Source organism: Moesziomyces antarcticus, assembly GCF_000747765.1.
Source record: "Moesziomyces antarcticus DNA, scaffold: scaffold_v10006, strain JCM 10317, whole genome shotgun sequence".
NCBI classification, from domain to species: domain Eukaryota; kingdom Fungi; phylum Basidiomycota; class Ustilaginomycetes; order Ustilaginales; family Ustilaginaceae; genus Moesziomyces; species Moesziomyces antarcticus.
In genome coordinates this window covers 600,466-616,593 of record NW_014639004.1, presented here as the reverse complement: position 1 = coordinate 616,593, position 16,128 = coordinate 600,466, and the positions used below count along the sequence as shown (strand labels likewise).

The window sequence follows — 16,128 nt, the reverse complement described above, 5'->3', positions numbered from 1 at the left end:
TCGTCAGCATGAAACCGGTGCTCGCCCGAGTCGCTGCCGTGTCGCGTGCATCGCGTGTGTCGCGCGCATCGACGAGCGCGGCTCCACACGCTGTGCACACGTCGGTCCTCGCTCGCACCGCCCATCTCACACCCTTCGCAAAGACGAGGTCGACAGGCTCTAGCTTCGCACGCGGCTATTCGACGGCGCCGAACCAGCAGCAGGTACTGCAGTCGTTCGGCACGCCATTCGCACATTTCGTCTACACGCTCTCGCGCATCGCGCGCATCATCACGTTCTCCGCCGTCGGCGTAGCGACCATCGGGCTCGTCTCGTTCGAAGCGGCGCACCAGTACGTCGAGCACATCGCCATGCCTGCCGAAGCAGCGTCGGCTTCGTCCAGCGACGAATATGGTTGGAACGAGCTCGCGCTCGAAGAGTCGTGGTCCGGATCACCCGCGCATCGCGGCACAGATCCAACGCTGGGCATCAAGGGCAGACACGCCGTGCGCTCCGCCTGGATGTGTGTCAACTGGGGCGGCGGTATTGCGCCCGGCGTCCTGTTCGGTGGTGGTGCAGCGGGAAATGCAGGTCTCGGGCGTACGGCGATTACGTCCATGGCAAGCGCAAAGCAGCTGCGTGTGGACGACGGCATGCTGCTCGCAATGCAGTACCTCAACGTAGCCGTCAAGGTCGCCGCTTCCAAGGGCATCGAGCTGCCCGACACCGATGCCATCCGTGCCGGCCTCGCGCAGCCAGGTCAAACGCTGGGTGATGTCGATCCACTCGCGCTCGCGCTCGAGGCAAAGTTGGCGGCGGTCAAGGAAAGGCAGGGCTCGAAAGGCGCGATGGAGTCGGCGATCGGCAACTACGAGAAGCTGTACGATATCGCGAGCCTCGCGGACCGCGGCGATCGATCGAGTCGGCTTGTGAGGCTGGCGACCAAGCTGGGCGACTTGCATTCCGCACTGGGCCGCAATGACGACGCGCAACAGTGGCTGCAGAGGGGGATTGCGATCGCGGCCGCCGCGGGCGCGCACACACCCCACAGCCCAACTACCGCGGCTCCCGAGGCGAAGGACAAGCCCAGTGGCGGGCTGCGCGGCTGGTTCGGCTCGGCTCCTACGCCGGATCCCAGCACAGAGGCTCAGCCCGAGCCTGCACCTGCGGCTGCTGCGGGAGTGGTGGCGACGCCGGCGCTGACCCGCTCGCTCATCACGGCGCTCGTGGCATCCTCGGCGCACTATGCGCGCTCTGCATCCGGCGCTTCGCTGCAAAATGCGCTGCAGACGCAGATGTCGGCACTCCAGCTGTCCACGGCCGAACTGGAGCGTCTAGCCTCTGCGCCCGTGACGCGCGACGCAGAGCTGCATGCGCTCTGGATCACGCACCACCAGTCGATCCTCGAGCTACACGTCGCAGAGACCATGTATGCCATCTCTAAGTCCGGCTCCCTCCCGCGCTCGCTGCTGTTCGGCAAAAAGGACGCCAAGCGTCAGCCCATCCAGTGGCTCGCTCAGGCAGACGAGCGTGCGTCGGGCGTCGTTGCTGCCCTGAGCCAGGAGGGCGAACTGGCGAGCAGGTGGAAGGGAGAGAGACAGGTAGAGGCCGCAGCGGCCAGAGTGCTCAGGGACGCAAAGAGGGTTAGGGAGACCGCAAACAGGAGCAGGACCACGCTCGAGGCAAAGTGAGCCCAAGCCCAAGCTCAAGCCCAATGTCAGTTCAAACACACGGTGCGGCTGCTGCGTGGAGTGCGAACAAAGTCCATTTCGGCGCGGATTCTACAGAGCTGACAAGATTAGAGAGATTTGCGCGTGGCGAGGGCGTGGAGATGGTCGATGTTGTTGCTGAGCCTCGCAGCGGGATGCAGTCTCTCGTACGCGCGCCATTGTGCGCTCACCCACTGCGGGTCGGTGAGCATTCGGCAGAATCGCACGAGTCTCCAAACATCCATAAAGTTGGTGGGCGCACCGAGGCTGATGCGCACAATGCCCACGTCGGCTTCGGCGAGAAGCGTGGATGCAGCCAAGTCGGTGATGGTTCCGCGCTGCATTACGGCGCTGCTGGCGCCGGGATTGCACATGCACGGTCCACCGCGCAAACTGATGCGCTGGCGTGCCGCCGCCCAGATGACGAATCGATAGTTGAGCGCATCCCCCTCGGCGCTTGTTAGAACCAGCGGCAACGTCGATCCACGCGCGTCGAGGTCTTGAGGCCCACCGGTACGAACCAACCTCGCCCCACCCATGGCCGAATGCTTGTGCGAAAAAGTCGACGAGGAGCGCGGAGAGTCGGTCTTTTCAGAGCAACGCGCCGGATGATGGATCGCCTCCAGCTGCTCGATCAGCCACGCCATCAGGATGCGGTTTCGCAAAGTGTAGTGCGGCATCCAGCGCGCAGCGAACTCCAGCCCCGGCCGCACCGCCGCCATGGCAGCGAAGTTGGCCGTACCGTCTTCGAAGCGCTCGGGCCCGTCGACGAGTGTAAAGTCGAAGGTGTCCATGGTGATGCCGACGATATTGCCGCCAAAGAAGGTCGACTTCTGCGTGAGGTTGGCGTACTGCGACTTGCGCAGGATGAGCGCTCCAAGCCCCGTGGGCCATCCGACGATCTTGTACAGCGAGACGACCATAAAGTCGACGGGGAGCTGGCGCAGAGAGATGCGCGTCGAGGGGGCGAGTGCCGCCGCGTCCAGTCCGACGTCCCATCCACGCTGCTTGGCGTACTGCACGAGCGAAAGGTCAAGTTTGGCGCCCGTGATGTTGCTCTGGCCCGTCAAGAACACCAGTCCCCTGCCCTTCTCGAACGATGGCGAGGCAGTGTCAAGTGCACGGCGATAGGCCGGGGCAGAGATGGCTTCGCCAGATGGAGAGTCGAATTCGATAAACTCGAAGCGTCCACCGCCCTGCTGCGCTTTGCGCGCGAGCGAGTTGAGCGAGTTGTGCGCATCGCGTGGAATGAGCATGGTCTTGTTCGCAAAGTCGTAAGTTTCGCCAACGATGCGGAAGCCAGCAGTGGCATTGCTCGTCCACACCACATCGTACTCCGCCGGATCCGCATCGAAGAACGCCAGCAGCGCAGCGCGCGCCTCGTCGGCGGCGGCGGAAGAGTGCAGGCTCGCAGGAGACGTCGAGTGCGGGTTGCCCGCAACCGAGCTCGTCAGCCACCGCCCATGCTCCCGCACAAGCGACGCAGGATACAGTGCGGCACCCGTGTAGTCGAGGTACACCGAAGACGTCGCGTCGAGCCGCGCGAACTCGCGCTTGCGCAGCGCAGACAGCGCCGAGTCCGAATACGAAGGATTGGCGGAAACGAATGCGGATTTGCAACGGTGGTACTCGCGAGCATCGCACAGCGACAGCCCATCATGAGACGCACACGTCGCAATCGCTTTCAGCAGCGTCACCACCATGATTGTGCAAAAGGACGACGAGCGAGCGCAACGGGTGCCACTTTATAGCAGCAGCAAATGTCTTTGCTATGAAAGTGCTCGGAGTAGTATGATATCCGACTTGCAGAGGGGATCCGTTTGCGGAACGGATAATTCTTGAATGCCGGGTGGGGACTCGGAGTGCGGAAGTGGTGTATATCCGTGCTTGTCCGTGCTTGTCCGTGGGTCCTGGGTGTGTGTTGCTTCTATGACGCAGGGCGTCGATCCTTTAGGCAGCCGATGCGGCTCGCGTGGCAATGTCCAACAGTGCTTCCGGATCTTGCTGGATTGCCAGCCGACGTCGGCGAATAAAGCTTGAGCCAAATTGACTGGCTTCCGAGCGGAAGGACAAGGGCGGGGGAGGGATTCCAAAGGGGGAAGGGGGAGGGGGAGGGGCAATACAGACACTACAAAGTGTGGGATGGCGGTAGTAGCGAGTGGATGGCGTGCTCGGAAATGGACGATGGCGTGATCGTGTGCCAGAGCGATCCCTTATAACGGCTCTCCATCGGATAGCCCTTCCCGACTCTTGCGCTGTCCAAAAGCGTTGCAAACCCGCCAATGTGCTTTGCACGCACACAGCTCGTGTCGTTTTCGTTCTCATCCTGCGCCCCCTGAGAGCTGCAATGGTCTCGAGTCATCCCAGGGGCTAGGGAGGACCTTGCTCGTTATCGTCCAGTGGTCCAAGCTGGCGCAACTGGCGCGAGCTGGTGTCGAAACGGTCGAAGCACCAGAGCCCAGGGGAGAGGAGAGCGGCGGACAGAGCACGCGTGTTGATCCGGGGGCCAGCCGAAAAAATTCACCGCGCTAAAACTGATTTTTTCTCGCCAGGAGCTGTCAAAAAAATAAAATATCAATTGATTACAGAAAAGTAGCCGCGCACTATCGGAGCGGCTCGTGCCGCGACACCGCAACGCAGGCCGAGTTGGCCGGCTACTTTGCGCGTCTGCTATCTTTCACCCCGCCAAAGGCGAATTCGGTGGAATGGTCAGACCGCACGTGTCACGAGGACTTGGGACTAGGGAGATCCGAGGAGCAAGGTTCGTGTCCTGGCGCGAGCTCCCGTGTCGACACATCGACGTGGCAGGCTGAAAAGCCGAGAAAAGGCTGGCTACAAAAGAGGGGCTCTCACGGCACGCGTGCAGCTGAGCCTCTGCCGTACAGTACGCAGCTCGAGCCGGGTTGCTGGGTGCCAGAATCTGGGTGCGCAACATACACCCACCTCGTTCCCTCCCCTGTCGAAAGCATGCGATTTTGTAATGAAGAGCAAAGACAATCACAGTCTTTGTTGCTGAACAGGGCAATCGGCATAGGCATGAACAGGAAACCCACTCAGTCGATCTGCATATGCGCTGGGTAAGGAGAAGCCGAGTCCTATTCGTGCGACGGATTTTGAACGGCGAAAAACAGGGGGGCGCGTCAGGCGACCTCCGACGACACCACGGTCCAGGCCGACGCTGCCACTCCGCCAACGCCATGGCTGGTTAACAGCGGCGGGCGTATGCGCGGTTACTTTTGCTCCCACGCCAGCACGCACGCCTCCCATCCATTGGTCAGCTCATTCCATCGGGCGTTTGTATCCGGAAGCGCGTGTGGTAGGATCGAGGGTCCGGAGCGAAAGCGAGACCCAGGTTCTGGTAAAAATGCCGGCGCACAAAAATGTTGCCGCTCGTCCGCCCGGGGCCAAAGTCCGGTCGAGCTCCATGGCAGCCAGCACAGATGTACCCGCTCAGCTTCAGAATGTCAGCTCGTTATCCCCAGGGAGGAGGCCAGAGCAATGCATGCGCTCACTGTGTGTCGATCAGCCGCGAGTGCAAACATGTATATAGACTACCTTTCGTGATGGTGGTGACCTTTTTCACCTCAACAACTCAATCAAACGCATTCAACAATGAAGGATCTCGAATCACAGCAACCTGGTACACACACCGACGCGGCCGCAGCGGGCGGGCTTGTGTGGCAAGACCTCAAGCTCACGCTCCCGCTCAAGCGCTCGCTCCTCTCGTTCCGACGCGGCCTCCCCGCCAACCCAGGCACGGACAAGGTGCTGCTCGAGGGCCTTTCGGGCTCGGTGGCGCCGGGCGAGATGCTGGCCATCATGGGCCCCTCCGGTGCGGGCAAATCCACGCTACTCGATGTACTCTCGGCGCGCAAAATCCCCACCGAGGGTAGTGTAACGGTGGGCATCGGCGCCAAAGACGTTCGCAGCGTGTCGAGCTATGTGGAACAGGCCGACTCGCTGCTGGGCGTGCTCACGGTGCGCGAGACCATCTGGTACTCTGCCAAGCTCTCGCTGCCTCCCTCCACATCGAACGACGAGATCGATCGACGCACCGACCTGGTCATTGCGGATCTCGGCCTGAGCGGCGTTGCCGGCCAGAGGATCGGCACACCCATCCAGCGCGGTGTGTCCGGTGGACAGAAGAGGAGGGTCTCGATCGGATGCTCGCTCGTCACACTGCCAAGGATCCTGTTCTTGGACGAACCCACAAGCGGACTCGATACGTTTACGGCGCACGAGGTGGTCATGGCCATCAGGAATCTGGCAAAGAGGCACAACATCGCGGTGCTCGCCACCATCCACAGTCCCAACTGGGAGATCTTCAGTGCTTTCGACAAGACGCTCCTGCTGAGCAAAGGCAGGACCATCTATCAGGGCTCCACCATGGGCGTGGCAGAGTGGTTTGCAGGACTGGGTCACAAATGCCCCGAACACACGAATCCGGCAGACCACATGATCGGTCTGGTCAACGACGACTTCCTCGAGTCCACCAGGACGAATGCAGAGCACGACGCGGTGGAAAGCAAGATTGCAAAGGGCGACACAAGGGCTTTTGCGGATGCTTGGGCTAGGCATGCAGCCCAGCCTGTTACCGCAGCCGATATGCGTGCGAGATTGTCGTCCTCGTCCACTCCCTCCGCCGTAGTGAAGGATGAGGAGCAACCGACCGCAGCGGCGGCGGGGACTCCGGGGCTGGGATCGCAGTGGTCGCGAACCGTGACGCTGACGCGACGCAACTTTGTCAACTACTCGCGCAACCTGCTCGCGTACGGCGTGCGCCTCGGCATGTATATCGGCATGGGCGTCCTGCTCGCCACCGTCTGGGTCAACCTCGCCCAGACCGACACGCGCATCAACGACCGCCTCTCGGTGCACTTTTTCTCCGTCGCCTTCCTGGGCTTCATGGCGGTAGCCGGCATCCCGTCCTTCCTCGAAGAGCGCGCCGTGATGCTGCGCGAATCCAAGAACAGGCTCTACGGTCCACTCGCCTTCACGCTCGCCAACACCATCTCGACCGTCCCGCTGATGTTCGTCTGCTCGTTGCTGTTCACCGTGCTCGTCTACTGGTCCATCGGCCTGCATCCAGGAGCGGGCTACTTTTTCCGCTTCCTCGCCTTCCTCTACCTCGGCGTGCTTGCAGCCGAGTTCCAGGCGCTCCTCATCGCAGCGGCGATACCCATCTTCGTGGCAGCGTTGGCGGTGTGTGCGTTCCTCAACGGTTTCTGGATGTGCGTGCAGGGTTACTTTATCCGTGCTGCGAATCTGCCTAGATTTTGGTACTACTGGGCGCATTGGATCGACTACGAGACGTTTGCCTTCGATCTGCTCGTCAAGAACGACCTCCAGGGTCTCAAATTCGCCTGCCAGGGCAGCATCGCCGCCGGAGATTGCAACTGCTCCTTCCCAAGCTCACTGATCAGCAAGGGAATGTGCGCCGTCAGTGGAGAGGATGTCCTCGAGGCGCTCCAGATCAACTCGTTCAGCGTCGGCTTGTACGCTGCCATCCTCGTCATCATCATCGTGGTCTACCGCGTCCTCTTCTACACCGTGCTCCGCTTCCAGATGTAAACCCAGACGTAGATAGAGCGAACCTAATGCTACGCAGTCCAGACAGTCGCAGTTTCGACCCAATGTGCGGCAGTGAGCGCCAAGTCTAGTCGATGGTGACCTGGGACGCTGCGGGTTTGCTGGCCGCCTTCTTCTTCTTCACGCGCACCACCTTGGTTGGAGTCGCAGCGCCGTCGTCGTTCGGTGCATCTGCCGGGGACGCTACGGATTTGGCAGCTTTCTTGGGCTTGGGCTTGGGCTTGGGCTTGGGCACGTCAGCGGGCATCTCCTCTGCCTCGAGCACGCGCGGCTGCAGCTTGGCCGGTGCGGGCGCCGCGTCCATCAGACTGTCGAGGCGCACGATCGGAATGTCGTCCACATCATCGTCCCTCTCGCCGCCCTTGTCTGCAGCCGAGGAGGGCTGGCGCGCAGAATCGACAATGTAGAACGGGTCGTCGCGCTGCCGCTGCAGTCGGGCCTCGCGTTGCGCCTTGGACTCCTTGGCCGACGGCTTGGGCGGTTCCGGAGCTGCTGGAGCCTCGGCTATGGTCTCGTCGTCAAACTCCGCGTGCGCAGCCAGGTCGATACCGTCCAGAACGACGTAGGCGTCCGGATTGACGATCCACGCTTGCAGGTCCACATCAAACGGCGCAGCGACCCGCGCCTGAGCATTGGGTCCGAGCGGTCCGAGCGCATGGTTGAAGAACAGCGGCGACAAAAGGTCGAGACTGCGCGGCGGACGTGCGCCTTGCAGCTTGTATTCGGACACACCTTCCACCTCTGCAGCCTTGTCGGCTTCAGTCGAAGTGGGCGCATGGGCCTCGAGGTCCTTTTCGATAAGGCGGAAGAGCTGCCGGTACTCGACGGTGCGCTCCTGCACCTCGGCGTCCACAGCCATGGTCTGCACCGCCTCCAAGCGCGCCACGACCTGCTTGGTGACGACGGCGATGTCGTCAAAGTCGACCTGCGGCTTCCTGCCGTCGTCTGCCCAGCGCGAGGAGATGGACGAGGCCCAGAAGGCGTATATCTTAACAGCGCCATGAACGCACGCCGCCGACGTGGAGGCGTCGCAGATAGAGGCGTCGTACAGCGCCGGCGTGAGCAGCACAGGAATGGTGCCACCGGGCGACGACAGCTCGTAGGCGTACTCGCCCAGAATCCATGCTGCTGCATGAAGCACCTTGCGGGTCTCGCGCATGTCCTCGCCCGTGCCTGCTGAGCTGGATGCTGCGGACTTGCGAGCCGATGATGCAGCGGGCCAGTCAGATGACGGAAGCAGTCGCCCATCTCGCAGCAGAGCTACCATGGCGCGCGTGGCATGCGGACGGATGGCGCGCACCCTAGCGGTCACGTCGATGAGCTGGTCGCGGATGCGCGCACCGACATCGTTGCCGTCGGGAAGATTGGGCACGGTGGCGAGATGCAGGAGCGTGTCGATGTACCACGAGAAGTCGACAACGTTGGCGTACGTGTCGTAGCTGCCGAGTGCGAGAATGCGCTGCACGATCTCGAGGCGGTACGAGGGCGACAGCGTTGGATTGTAGGCCGACGTGATAGCAGCCAGCGAGCTAGAGGTAGGGTCTGCATCCGTGGCTGCGCCGCCGCTGGCGAGACTCGCTCTGAGAGCGGCAGCGGCAGCGCCCGTTGCATCGACGGCAGCCGAGGCGCCAGCCGAGGCGCCAGCCGAAGAAGGCGGCGAGAGATGCGAGAGCAGCTGTCTGACGATGCTTTCGAGGTTGCGACTGACGGCCATGCCGGACACGAGCTCGAGCGCACGCAGACGGATGGAAAGATCCGGATCCTCGATCGACTCAAAGATGACGTCCTGGTGGCGGGCGACCAAGTGAGGATGGCTTGGCAGGATCTTGACCAGAGCAAGCAGAGCAATGTACTTGAGGTTCTGGTCCGAGTCGGTGAGGAAGGCGGCGAGTTTCTCGACGCAGATCTCTGCGAGGTCGTCGCCGCCAGGCTGTGTGAGCATGCCGCCGATGATGATGGTGTGGATGCACTCGTAGAGGAGGCTCATGGCGGGTGTGGTGGAGATGATGGTGGATATTGGCGGCACGAGCTTCTTGACGAGGCGCGGTTCGAGCGGGGTGAGCGAGCCAAAGAGCTTGATGATCTTGATGAGCATCCAGTTGTTGGTGGAGGTGGTGAGCAGGCGGAAGAGCTGTGGGGACAGGGGCAAGAACGGTCGCGGATCGCGCCGCGCCAGCTCGCAGATGATGTTGACCGCAGCAGAGACGACGCTGAGGTCTGGGTCGTCGAGCTTCTCGCGCAGTCGATCCCATCCAGTTTCGAGGAGGTCGGGCGACTTGATGATGAGTGCATAGAGAACGAGGATGGCCTTCTTCCTGATCATCGGCTTGCTGTGTGTGAGAAGCTTGATCACGTCGGGTCCCAGATGGCGCGCGAGGTCGGGCGTCGCGATGTGTGCGAGACCATTGAGGGCGACAGCGACGTCGAGAGGGTTCGAGGCTTGCAAGTCCTTCTTGATCATGTTGGTGGAGAGGATGAGCACGTCGGTGTCGGCGGAGAAACACTGTGCTGCGGCGAGGTATCCGATGTGCTTGTGGTGGTACTTGCTCGAGGCCATGGTCTCGAGCATGTGGAAGTTGGCGCCGGAGAAGGGATAGCCGAGCATCTGGAGGTAAGTGAGCTTGAGCACCGCCTCGGCCTTGACCTCGAGGTCGCCCGAGCGCACTTCGTGGCGGATCTCGTCCATGACCTGCGCGACATACTTGGGCTCGTCCTTGCCACGATGCGAGCGCAGGCCCTTGATGAGGGCGGAGAGGGAGCGCTCGAACATGCTGAGAACGTGCAGGCAGCAAGCAGCCGCCTCAAAGCAAAGGAAAGTATTCTGAGGCGTTGAGCCGCAATCGAGGTCGAGATGTTCGGGAGCGCGCTACGCCAAACTGTACATGTTGGTGTCGATCGGGTGCTGGGCGGCGGTGAAGCGAGGATGATCGGTGTTTGAGGTTGGAGGCTGGAAGTAGGAGGTAGGAGGTTGTGGAGTACAGTCTCGAAGGTGTGTTGGTCTCTGCGCCGCGCCGCTCCCGTTCTCGTTTCTCCACCTCCTTCCACCTCCTCTCCAATCGAGATGGGTTGCCTTTTAACTCAGAAGCCATCGCCCGATCTCAACGGGAAGCTTAGTTTCCGGGACGCCTCTTTTTTTCCTGGGGTTTTTTTTTCCTTTTTTTTTTCTTCCTTTTTTGAGACATCCATTTTTCAATGGCACCACGAAGGACCTCTCCGACTCAGACAACACGCAGGGGCGATATGACCATATGAGAAAGGGGTGTATGATTGGTGGTGATCTGGCCCACATGAGGATCGACCAGCGACAGCCTAGAGCTCTTCGAGTGGTTGCGACTCGAGCTCCCTTTGGCGTTGCGCCTGCTCCTCCTTGAGCTGCTTGTCCTCGGCAGCCCGTCTCTGCTCGGCGTTCTTTTGCGCCTCGTTGCGCAGCTTCTGCTGGTGGTTGATCTGCTCCTTGGTCTCGTCGGAGAGTGTCAAGACACGAAGGCTGCCACGGAATCGCTCGTCCCACGCGACGCCGGCGCTGGGGCGGATGATCTCGAAGCCCATCTCGGCATTGCGCCACTCCTTCTCCTTCTTGAAGCGCTCCTCGCGCAGCTCGGACTCGGTCTTGCTCGGATCGTTCTTCTCGATCTTGCTAGGCTCGCGCAGTCCGCGTGCAAGGTCGCGTGCGTCCTTGAGGTGCTTGGGCAGCGCCTTGTAGTAGCTCTCGCGTGCCTCGGCGAGGTTCTTGTCCGACTTGCGGAAGTAGGGCGGGTAGCGCTGCTCGCTCTCGATGCCCCAGTCCAGATCGCCTCCCTGCGGCGGCGTGTCGGAAACCTCGCCAGCGAAGGTGCCCTCTCGGCCGGGCTGGAACTCGCGTGCGCTCTCCTTGGTGCCGTAGACGAGTGTGAGCGCGAGCTCGGCGCCGTGCTGCACCTTGTCGCGCTGGCGGAAGAACTGGTACATGCGAAGCGGGATGTTGCGCCAGCCCACAAGGTTGGTAAAGTCGACAAAGCAGATGGGCGGCTGTGCTGGGATCTGTGCAGGCGCCTCGAGCAGCTTGGGGTCGAGACGCGCGGCGACGGCCTCGGCCTCACTCTTGACGCGCTGCTTCTCGGCCTGCGCTTGCGCAGCTGGCGAAGGGCCCATGACGCCGCTGAAGGCGTTGGGTCCCGAGCCTAGCCCGTAGGGTGCAGAGCCAAACTTGTTGTTGCCGAAGTGCGAAGGCAGAGGTGCACCAGCGCCGTCCTCCTCGCCTGTCTCGGCGAGCGCAGCAATGGCCCTATCCTTCTCGTCGAGAAATTCGCTAGGCGCGGAAGCAGCCGAGGACGAGGATGCTGACGCGGAAGGCTCGGCGGGGAGCTCGTCGAAAGCGTGGTCCTCGGCGAGTTCGCGCGCAAGCTCGTCGTCGCGGTCCCTCTTAAGAACTTCGAGCGGTGTGCACCAGCCATTTTTAAGTGCCCAAGCCCATTCCTTGAGTGCCGGCCTGCCGACAAGGACGAGGCCGCCGTCGATCTCGCGCTGGAGCTCCTGCTGCGGCGTGAGCGAGAACGGGTTCTGGGACAGGGCGGTGATCTCATCCATCCAAGGCTCGAGGCCGAGCAGCTTGCGTCTCCTCTCGTGGATCTTGCTCTGAAGTTCGCGTGCGAGACCGCCGTGGCGGGTGCCGTTGGTGACTTCCCAGTCGATGCCGGCAGCCACGAGCACGGGCTTGACGTACTTTTTGAAGTATCGCAGGGCCTTGTCGTAGTCGTCGTCGCCTGGAGAGCGTGTTGCGTAGACAGTGATCTTGCGCGGCCACTCGCCGGGCTTCATGGGTTCCTTGGAGAGGTGACTGACCTTGTCGATGTAGTCCTGGCGGATGAGACGGCACTGGCGACGGTCGTCGTAGTAGAGGTAGGAGAGCGTGCCGACGGTGACGAGGAAGATGGACCAGTTGCGCGATGGCAGACGCGGTTTCCAGGCGAGGACGGATTTGGGGATGCCGACAAACTCGAGCGGACGCAGGATGGGCGGCACCTCTCGCGGTGGCAACTTGGGCTTGGCTGTGTTGCCCGTGCCTGCAGCTGGAGCCGGTGAGGGCGCGCTCGATGTGGAGGCCGAAGCGGCCGATGTGGACGGAGGTGTTGAGCTCATGGCGTGGAATGGCCCAACCAATGGAGAAGGAGGGGGGATGTAGTGGTGATGGTGGTCGAACACGAGGGTCGGTTGCCTCTCGCTCTGCACTGAGCCAACTGATTTTTCTTCGGAACTTCTCGCGTGGGCTGCGGGAAGGTCTCGGAGAGCGATTGGTGCAAAAGGCTCGGATCTCGGGCTGGCGCGCTTCCACATTTTGCAGCTGGGATTCGGCGGATTTGCCTTTTTGCATGGCCCTGCTTCTCGGCCTCCATTTCGCTCCTCGCCATCGACACGGACAATGGCTCCATCAATAGCACCGGCAACGGCAGAGTCGTCGTCGACATCCCGATCGACCGCGTCGACGGTCAAGAGGACGTCTCCAACAGCACTCCGACCTCTGTCTGCCGAGGTGGGGTTGCTGGCAAGATCGGATGCGAGCGCCTCGTTCTCTTTCGGCGCGCTCAACGTGGTTGCATCAGTGTCTGGGCCTACCGAGGTCCGTGTTCGAGACGAGCTGACGGATCGCGCGACGCTCGACGTCGTCTTTCAGCCGCAACATGGGGTGGCGGGCATTCCAAGTCAGGCGGTGTCGGATTCGCTGCTGACTGCGTTGTCGTCGGTGCTGCTGTTGCACCACCATCCTCGATCGCTCATCCAGCTGATGCTTCAGACGCTCTGCTCTCCGAGCCTACCGCAGTCGTCGGAACACACGTTGCCGTCGGACCTGGCTTCGCATCAGAGATGCGTGCCGCGACAGCCGCTGCTGTTGGGCCCGGACGCGCCGCCGAGCGTAACGGAGCAGGCTGCGTTGATCAATGCAGCGAGCTTGGCGCTTCTCGATGCAGGCATTCCAGCAAGAGGCAGCGTGACGGCGTGTGCGTGTGCCATTCTGCCGGCGACGCAGGGCACGGTGCTGAGGCAGAACAGCCACCTTGACGAGATTTCCGAGTCGCAGCTGGCAGGTCTCGTACGCCAGTACAAGCAAGACCACGCTCAAGAGGACATGGATGAAGAGGACGACGACGAGCGCACCAATGGCACCGCATCCAAGAGATACACTGGCGAGTAAGTGTGACAACTGCGATCGGCATTCCAAACTGCAAAAGAGATATACTGACGTGCACCCGTTTTTTTTTTTCGCTTGGGATGCAGGACGATTGTTCTGCTCGACCCGACGCCAGTGGAGATCGACTACGCGCTCAGCACGCACGTGTTTGCCTTCTCCTTTTCGCAGGTGCTCGAGGGCGAGGGCGACGAGGCAAAGGCGCGACAGGTGTCGGAGCAGGTGCTGGCCGAGTCGCAAGGCGCCGTGGATCTCGAGGACCTGGGTCGGGCTCGCGAACTGTGCCTGACAGCATGCTCCGCGGTGCTCGACTTTGTGCGCGCCACGCTCACCAAGCGAATCGCTTCACAAGTTGAATGATGGAGCACCACACCGCATGCATCGTGTTCGCAATCATACAGTCTTTGCCTCCGTCGGTAGAAAGCAGCGGCAAGTATAGTGCGAAGCTTGTTCGGCGTGCAGCAGGAGGGCGAGAGGACAAATTTGAATTTGTTAGACCGCATCGCGACGACGTGAGCGCAGGCTGGCTTAAGCGCAGTGTTGGCTTCCTATTCCCGCCCCAGCAGCGCGTCGGTCTCGGCATTCGGCTCGAGCAGCGGCTTCGAACAAAGGGCGGCGCAGCCAACCAAGAGAAGAGAGAGAGAGAGGACTGTGCGGGTGTGTGAGTGTGGAGAGAGGGGCTTCCCACTCCCACGAAGCCTAACCAGCTCAACCCCACCTCCCCTTTCCTCCACGCCCCTTTGTTCGTCACCACCAGATACCAGCACGTCCGGTGTGCCCCCCTTTGTGCGACCGCCCTCTCCGCATCCGCGCCTCATTCCGACCAGGTACATGCGTCTCGCACAGCTCACTCTCACGCAGTGAGACTCAGACGAGAGCGAGCACTCGCTCTGTTCGACCTCCGCGGGCATATAAACCGTCGCATCAATCCCCCTTCTTCAAGGGACGACCGCCCTCCCGCCATGATCTCGGCCTTCTTCATCTTCAACCAAAAGGGCGAGGTGCTCATCTCGCGTCTCTTCCGCAACGACCTGCGTCGCAGCATCGCCGACATCTTCCGCATCCAGGTCGTCTCCAATCCAGACGTGCGCTCGCCCATCATCACGCTCGGCTCCACCTCCTTCTTCCACGTGCGCCACGAAAACCTCTACATCGTCGCCGTCACAAAGTGCAACGCCAACGCAGCGATCGTCTTCGAGTTCTGCTACCGCGTCATCAGCATCGGCCGCTCCTACTTTGGCGCCAAGTTCGACGAAGAGGCGGTCAAGAACAACTTTGTCCTCATCTACGAGCTCCTCGACGAGATCCTCGACTTTGGCTACCCGCAAAACTCCGAAATCGACACGCTCAAGATGTACATCACCACCGAAGGCGTCAAGTCCGAACAGGCGGTCAGGGAGGATTCGAGCAAGATCACCATCCAGGCAACGGGTGCCACCAGCTGGAGAAGGGCAGACGTCAAGTACAGGAAGAACGAGGCATTCGTCGACGTCGTCGAGACCGTCAATCTCCTCATGAGCAGCAAGGGCACCATCCTCCGTGCCGATGTCGACGGTGCCATCCTCATGCGTGCCTACCTCACAGGCATGCCAGAGTGCAGGTTTGGGCTCAACGACAAGCTCGTGCTCGAAAAGAACGACAAGAACCGCGGAAAGGTGGATGCCGTCGAGCTCGACGATTGCCAGTTCCACCAGTGCGTCAAGCTGTCCAAGTACGACACGGACCGCAGCATCTCCTTCATCCCTCCAGACGGCGAGTTCGAGCTCATGCGCTACCGCTCCACCACCAACGTCAACCTCCCCTTCAAAGTGCACGCCATCGTCGAAGAGGTGAGCAAGAGCAAGGTCGAATACACGCTCAACCTCAAGGCCAACTTTGACGCCAAGTTGAACGCCACCAACGTGGTGCTGCGCATTCCGACGCCGCTCAACGCATCCACGGTCAAGTGTCAGGTGAGCCTGGGCAAGGCCAAGTACGTGCCTGCAGAGAACCACATTGTGTGGAAGATCGCGCGCATCCAGGGCGGAGGCGAGGCGAGCTTTGGCGCCGATGCCGAGCTCAGCTCGACCACCGTGCGAAAGGCGTGGAGCCGGCCGCCGATCGAGGTCGACTTCCAGGTGCTCATGTTCACCAGCTCCGGCCTGCTCGTGCGCTACCTCAAGGTGTTTGAAAAGAGCAACTACCAGAGCGTAAAGTGGGTGCGCTACCTCACCAGGAGCAACGGAAGCTACCTCATCCGCTTCTAGCTTGCGCGTCCGTAATCTGTACACTATTATCTTCACGGCCGGGTCCAGTACTATTTTGCATCGCATCGCATATCTGCACGCTGGGCTTCGTTTCATGCATGCATCGACATAGAAGAGCTTCGTGAGAGGTTGGAGACTGCAGAGCGAAAGCGGTAGCAAGGTCAGCATGCGATTCGCGCTGAAAGACTGCGGTTTTGCGGGTTGGAGCGTCCGTGATTCATGATTAAACAAACTCTCCGCAAGTACGCCTGGTGTTCCAGGGTATCGGAGGATTGACAGATTATAAAAGTTGTTTTGGATTGTCGTCATTCGCATCGCAGCCCGGTTGAGGGCAGGGGTGAGAAAAGTCGATTGGTAGGAGGATACTTACAAAGATGGTTGGATGTGGTGAGAAGGAACGTCGATTGCCAGCCGAAAAACCGGTAAAATAGAATGGGCTCGG

The 16,128-nt window shown here is 61.1% G+C and overlaps 6 protein-coding genes across 6 annotated transcripts; 3 read left to right on the top strand and 3 right to left on the bottom strand.

The window, feature by feature from the left end:
- Positions 1–8: 8 nt before the first annotated feature.
- On the top strand, positions 9–1,670 carry PAN0_006d3025 (serine arginine repetitive matrix protein 2; the record flags this gene model as incomplete). The annotated part of the gene is made up of 1 exon (XM_014801667.1): positions 9–1,670. One exon carries the CDS (start codon positions 9–11, stop codon positions 1,668–1,670), a length of 1,662 nt encoding a protein of 553 aa, XP_014657153.1.
- Positions 1,671–1,777: 107 nt separating this feature from the next.
- Positions 1,778–3,391, bottom strand: PAN0_006c3024 (PLP-dependent transferase; the record flags this gene model as incomplete). Its single annotated transcript, XM_014801666.1, has 1 exon — positions 1,778–3,391. The coding sequence occupies one exon, from the start codon at positions 3,389–3,391 to the stop codon at positions 1,778–1,780; it is 1,614 nt and encodes a 537-aa protein (XP_014657152.1).
- A 1,909-nt stretch (positions 3,392–5,300) lies between these two features.
- Positions 5,301–7,259, top strand: PAN0_006d3023 (p-loop containing nucleoside triphosphate hydrolase protein; the record flags this gene model as incomplete). Its single annotated transcript, XM_014801665.1, has 1 exon — positions 5,301–7,259. One exon carries the CDS (start codon positions 5,301–5,303, stop codon positions 7,257–7,259), a length of 1,959 nt encoding a protein of 652 aa, XP_014657151.1.
- An 85-nt stretch (positions 7,260–7,344) lies between these two features.
- PAN0_006c3022 (adaptor protein complex AP-3 delta subunit) lies at positions 7,345–10,047 on the bottom strand (the record flags this gene model as incomplete). Its single annotated transcript, XM_014801664.1, has 1 exon — positions 7,345–10,047. One exon carries the CDS (start codon positions 10,045–10,047, stop codon positions 7,345–7,347), a length of 2,703 nt encoding a protein of 900 aa, XP_014657150.1.
- A 539-nt stretch (positions 10,048–10,586) lies between these two features.
- Positions 10,587–12,395, bottom strand: PAN0_006c3021 (uncharacterized protein; the record flags this gene model as incomplete). The annotated part of the gene is made up of 1 exon (XM_014801663.1): positions 10,587–12,395. One exon carries the CDS (start codon positions 12,393–12,395, stop codon positions 10,587–10,589), a length of 1,809 nt encoding a protein of 602 aa, XP_014657149.1.
- Positions 12,396–12,675: 280 nt separating this feature from the next.
- On the top strand, positions 12,676–15,686 carry PAN0_006d3020 (intracellular protein transport-related protein; the record flags this gene model as incomplete). Its single annotated transcript, XM_014801662.1, has 5 exons — positions 12,676–13,442; positions 13,530–13,791; positions 13,842–14,097; positions 14,198–14,300; positions 14,384–15,686. 5 exons carry the CDS (start codon positions 12,676–12,678, stop codon positions 15,684–15,686), a joined length of 2,691 nt encoding a protein of 896 aa, XP_014657148.1.
- Between the last annotated feature and the right edge of the window lie 442 nt (positions 15,687–16,128).